General features: G+C 36.9%; 1 protein-coding gene across 1 annotated transcript; it reads right to left on the bottom strand.

Moving 5' to 3' along the window:
* Positions 1–1,246: 1,246 nt before the first annotated feature.
* On the bottom strand, positions 1,247–4,473 carry LOC113683353 (transmembrane protein 69). The gene is made up of 2 exons (XM_089186606.1): positions 4,188–4,473; positions 1,247–3,586 (listed from the first exon to the last, which is right to left on the bottom strand). Exons 1-2 carry the CDS (start codon positions 4,359–4,361, stop codon positions 3,056–3,058), a joined length of 705 nt encoding a protein of 234 aa, XP_089042732.1. The 5' UTR covers positions 4,362–4,473; the 3' UTR covers positions 1,247–3,055.
* Between the last annotated feature and the right edge of the window lie 1,925 nt (positions 4,474–6,398).

The following is a 6,398-nucleotide window of genomic DNA, read 5'->3' as shown; positions in this document are numbered from 1 at the left end:
TTCTACATATAAATCCATACACAACCCACAATTCCTCTAATCGCTCTGACGAAGGGCTAACGCTCGAAACGTCAGCTTTTTTACTCTTTACGGTGGCTAATTTACGTTTTCAACCCAGTTGTTAACACTAAATTACCTGCGACTATCGGTCGATCGTCGACCGATATTTGACCGATACTTGACTGATACTTCACTGGCAGTTAATGGCTACATATCGGCCGATGCATCGGCCGTCAGTCGGTCGATATATCGGTCGACTATCGGTCGGCTATCGGTCGACTATCGGCCGACTATCGACCGACTATCGGTCGATAGTCGACCGATAGTCGACCGATACATCGGTCGACTGTCGGCTGATATGTCGACCGAGGCCACCTATAGTACACATGATCCGAATAGTCTTGCAAAAGCTTCCATTATTTTCAAAACACTCTAATATTCGTTCACGAACGGTAAAACCAAGAGGAAAAGTGGTATCAATAGTCTGAATATGACGATACCATGGAGGGACCACGGAGAAATCTCGGAAACACTACTTACAGTTCACGGGGAGACCGCCGAAGATGGGCGGAAAACTAACCGACGACATAGCTCAGTGTTTCTCACTAGTTGTACACGAAGTTAGATTTCGCATCGTGGCGCCACCAAAAGCCTGGCCATAACCAATTAAAAAGAGAAAAAAAAAAGCTTAGATTAGTGGAGAACTAAGTAAATATAAAATATTTCTGATAGAAACGAACACGCAAACATTGAGCACAAGATAATCAAATATCGGTTCTTTCACAGGAAGAAAGAAATGAAACTGAATTTACTTAATTAACTCTTGTAGGGAATCTTTGCTTAAGTGATTGTGGAGTATGCGATGATATGCCCATCAAATTGCTAATAGGTACTTATGATAATAGCTTCTTATATTCGGGGACATTAACAGTCACACACGTGCATCTTAAATCACACGCAGGTGCGTGTAGTGACGTGCAGTGTGTTTATCGTGCCTACGTCACGCGCGTGTAATGCTGGGCTACAAGCAAGTAGTACTGTATACTTACGATTTGTACAATAACGTCTAAATATAGTGATATTTTACAAGTTAACAGAGATTCCAATGATAAAAAAAAATTTTAACGTATAAGTACTGACAAAGCCCATCTTTTTAAAAGTAATCCTTTATCAATTTCAATGTACTGTTTACATAAAATGAAGACTTCGTGGGTTAGCATTTACAATGATTTATGATACGAATATAAACTATGAACCTTTAATAACATTTGTAATCGTCTAAAACATAATGTTATTGTGCTCTATCTAGTTATGGGCAAAACTAAGACATCATGTGGATTTTCACTCCCAATATCTTACATAAAATTCTTTTAAACAATAAGCAAACATTTCTTGTTTTCTCTTCCTGAAAATAGTCAAGTTATCTCCCCGGTTGATAATTTTCTCATTTTTATTTTCTCCCTTTGAGATGATGGACCAAACTTGTAAGAAGAATGGTAAATGCTGAGATAGAACCCCAGAACAAAAATTTCAGTATTACACCATTACATGGACCATGAGAAGAAATGAACATCATATGATAATAAAAATAGACGACCAAATTCAATCCAAGACGGCGAAATTCTACAAAATGCTAAAAAGAGTGGCCTAAACTCAGTCAATTATTCCTCTCCATTTAAAATTTCTCCATATGATGACTGGCTAAGGATTGTGCTGTCACCTTTAAGACTACCCAGATATACTCCGAGAGAAAACAAAAAATGAAACTTAGAAATAATAGTAAAAAAAGATACATAACAGAAAATAGATGAGACCAAAGTGATGGAACAATAAAGACAGATGAAATCGAAGAATTTTCTGGAATCATTGGTTTTCCATAGGCTCTCCCCTCAGAAATCTTCAGTCGTTCAGCTCTTCAAAGCTCTCATAAAGGCAAATTTCACATGTCACCCATCAATAAAAGTTAAGGGCCTCCATTAAATCTTGAGTGAATGGACCAAATTCAACATTATATTTTTACTATATAGTTGAATCCATGGTAGTACTTCCAACTCATTAGCTACTATACAGTTCTTTTTATTGGGTAATATACAAAACTTATTAAAGTGGTTCCAAAATTCATACAAACCCTTTAACCTTATACTCCCTAACATCAGTATGCATATTCTCCACACTAATCTCTAGACATTTCTTAGGGGTTCTGAAAAAGAGAATTTGTTCAACAATCAAGAGCCTCTTTAGTTGGTGATCATGTCCTTTATTCTCATGACCTTAATGTTTGATTTAAGGCTGATCTTGGAAGGAGAAATTAGATGTTAGTCACTCTTAAGAGTTGAAGGGTTAACTCCCAAAAATGAAATATATTAAAGTTCACACGGCAACCAGGTGGACAATCAGACATAGTTTGATGCTCTTGTTTTCTCTTCCTGAAAATAGTCAAGTTATCTCCATGGTTGATAATTTTCTCATTTTTATTTTTTCCCTCTGAGATGATGTACCAAACTTGTATGAAGCATAGTTAATGCTGAGATAGAACCCCTGAACAAAATTCCAGAAATGTTAGTTGTTCAGCTCTTCAAAGCTCTCATAAAGGCAACTTTAACATGTCACCCATCGATAAAAGATAAAAAAATCGCAACTTCTTCGGTTACATTCATTAAATCTGCAAACCAGAGTAGTGTCAAACTATGTCCCAAAAATGATTTACATTTCACTTCTCTCTATAAGATCCATACATTTTCCAGTAAACAGGTAATGAGTATACTCAAACTTATCAGGTAAAATTTGTTACCTAGATCTAACACCAAATTCTTGTGACAAATCTTGAGATTTAAAGGGTGAATAAACTTTTGACAATGTCTTCAGATCATCAAATTATAAAGTGCTTACAAAAAGGCTCTACAATGTCCTTTGTAACCCAAGTTTCACCATGTGAAGAGGTTAGTTTCAAAATATAACTGTGACTAAAAGGCAGCAAACAAATTTCAATTCATTTATTTCAAAAAATTATACAGAAATATCAGTGAACCTCTCTATAAGAGTCACATATGTCTGACTATTGAAAATACAAGACTGCAGCAGTCAAACCAACTGAAGTCACTGCCAAAGTTGAGAGAGCTTTTCGTAAAGCAATGTACCATGAGGGAAAACAACTTGTCTTCAAATCTTTCCACAAAGCTACAGCAAGCCCAAAACACAATGTTGTCAGTCCTGGTGCAGGATTCATAAGTAAAGACAACCAGGCAATGAGAGATGGAGTTACACTGTATCCAAGAGTGTTCCAGTCTGGTTTAAGTTCACTAGTCTTTGGTAAGGTGTAACCCCAATGTACTGCACCAAGAAATGACAGAATGCATGCCCCATATGCTTGTTGCGCATGAGCAATCAGATATAAGTGTTCTGGAGAAATAAATGCCATGGTAGCCAAGCTGCAGAAAGGGATGGCACCAGAAAAGCCAAGATATAAAGCTGATGATGGGCTGGACTTAAGGTCTACCAAAAAGCTGCCTTGTGATTGGCTACTCATTGGTCGCAAGAATGACATGACTTTGAATGGACCTTGAGTACACAATGAACCACTAACTGCCTTAAAGGAAAAGCAACAAGTTTGTAAACCTCTGGAGTAAACACCACCTCCTTCTTGATATTTTTAAAGGGTTGACAAAGATTAAGCAAATTTATCTGAACCACAAGCCAGTTAACCTTTTACAGCCTAACATCAGTATGTATATTCTCAAGACTGTTCTCTATAAATTTTCTAAGGTGCTGACAAAAAGAATTCAGTTGTTCAACAATCAAGAGCTTCTTGAGTTAGTGATCATTCCATTAATTCCCCTGACCTTAATGTTTGATTCAGGAGTGATGTTGCATGGAGAAATTAGATGCTAGTCATTCTAAGAGCTTAGCCTCAGTTTCTTGCCGTTGATCAGGTTCAGTTGATTTTCACCAAAATTTTATGTAGTGTCTGTTTTCCGAAATTGAAATTTCTCCGTGCTTCTCAGATCGAAATTAATAAGCCACACTTTAGAACTTTTCAAATTAATCTAAAATAGAAGAAGTCGTTTGAGCTACAATCAACTACATCGATCATCGGATACATGAGTCTCAGAACTATCAGTGATCAACACCTGGCCAGGATTTTACAGCAGCACAATACTTGAAGCAAATTTACAGCTGGAAAATCTTACCTTTCTAAACAACCCATGTTCCGATGTTAGAACATGCATTTTCTCTTGTGATATACCTCTAGCATTGCCCGGAATCCTGCTAGTCAAAACACAGCAACCACGAAGAAAATGATGAGTTTTATCCCACGTAAAGCCCCGGACGGCTGCCATGTTGAACTTACATCCGCTGTGCATTATTACTGTTGTTTCTACTCTAGTCCAGTTTTCCCCAGGCCCGAGTTTTCCCTGTTGAAGTAGTGACGTCAATGACTTCGCATTGACGTCAATAATCTCTCCTCTTCTCCTTTACCACACATTCAACTTCCTTTCAAGGCGATGGCTTCACTTAGTCTTAATAAAATCGTGGGTCGTCTGCTATTCATATCTGACTGAAAAAAAAAAACCCTTTAAGAGACGCAGGAAGAAAACATGTTTTCAACCTTAAGCCGCCACGGCATTTTGTGGAAACCAGTCGGTAAAATCTAATTTACATCCCGCAGGAATGGGGGTTTGTGGTTCTTCTTTTATTCATCAGTCCCAATTTTCAGTTTAAATCGATAGGGGATAACCTCTCTTGAACCAAATCTTCATTTTGAATTCACTGGAAGAGGAGTAATTCAAAAAGACAAACGCGCAACTTTTTGGGGTTTCCCTTATTATCTTGGCAGGGGAAACCCCGCGTGAGAAACTAAGTCAATTGCTGGTTTTCAGTGTCACGCCATTCAAAATAGATCAAAATAAAAAATAAAAACCGTTCAATCGATTTAGTCTAGAATCTGGAAATAGAAAGAAGCTAGATATGTAAAGACTCTCGCCAAGATTCAGGTCACAGCAATTTTTCTTACGGAAGATATGAGGAAAAACGTTTTTCCCAAATTTATAGAGATTTGTATGGAGCCGCCATGCTGGTGCCCACCTAGATGGGCACCAACATGGCGGCCGGAAACCAGCAGAAACATCTGTCACTGAGTTTTGCTACAAAAGCGTGAATTTATCTCTCTAAGAACTCATAAATGTAACAATAATACTTTATTCTAATACAAGAGCTGTTCAGATAGCTGAATTTCCCTAAATAAGTCACCTTTTAAACCAACATAACAGCTCTCTCGCTCGTCATGTAAAGGCCACGTCACGCAAAAGCTTAGAAATTCAAGAGTAGTCTATCACTAAACCAAGAACCCATTTGGAGTGAAAATTTGTCTGAATATTAGTTTTTAGCTGCTCTAATACATCATGAAAGTAAAATCTCAGGAGGATCAATAGTTCTGAAGTCTGAAATTTAGTGACGTCACGTGAAAACCAGCAATAGAAGGCTTCCTGACCGTTAAGTGATTTTCCTAATTTGACAAGGGTTTCGGATATATTCCCTGCCACGCTTTTAGAGGGTTAAAGGTCGCAAAATAGTCGCTAAATCCGGTGATAAAAAGACTAGAGTAGGACAACACCAGTAATTTTAAATCTTTCTAAAGCCAGAACGTGACAATGGATATATCTTTGGGTACTAAATATAAATCCGAAAATTAATTTGTGTAAATTCCCTGTATAGACAGCTGTCTTAAGCAATTGTTACATGATTTATACCTTTAATTTTTGTGTTGTAAACACAACGGGAAATAAACTTGTGTAGTTCATTCCATTTTTATCATCAAAAAGCCTGTCGGTTTTAAGAGTCATGAGGATAATTTTCTTAGAAATTGTCTCGAATGTATTTGGAGTCCACAACGAGTCGACATCTACAGCATATCTAGAAATCTCACCTGTAACAATTTTATAAATGAATTGATAATATAAGTAGACATTAACTTTTATAAAGCGTGCACTATTTTGAAAAAATCGCGAGCTGAATGTAAACTTACTCAAAGTTGAATATTTTCCACCGTAAATATAGGCAAGTATTTACCACAGCAGACGTACTGGACTATATTTATTGTTAAATTTTGACTTAAGTCATATTGAACCTAAATTTCAGCTGCGATAAAGAAACAAAAGGTTTAAAAAAAGAGAATTCTATAGAGTCTTTATCTCGCGTGAGGTAGATTTTCATGACTGAATGTTTTTAATACCTCATCGAGGTCATTTTTCCCCAAGAGATACCAAAGTGTGATGTTACCATGTATTTCATTGCAAGTGACAATCATGAAAAACATTGGTGGTTCATTTCGATATAAAATGGCCTGAAAAAATTATTTGTTGAAAACGACACTTGAGACGCATGCCAAAATAAGTATGTTC

This window comes from Pocillopora damicornis, chromosome 11, assembly GCF_964200805.1.
Source record: "Pocillopora damicornis chromosome 11, jaPocDami1.2, whole genome shotgun sequence".
In the NCBI taxonomy this organism is placed as follows: Eukaryota; Metazoa; Cnidaria; class Anthozoa; order Scleractinia; family Pocilloporidae; genus Pocillopora; species Pocillopora damicornis.
Note: the sequence above shows the minus strand (reverse complement) of the source record. Positions and strands in the feature narration are given on the sequence as shown.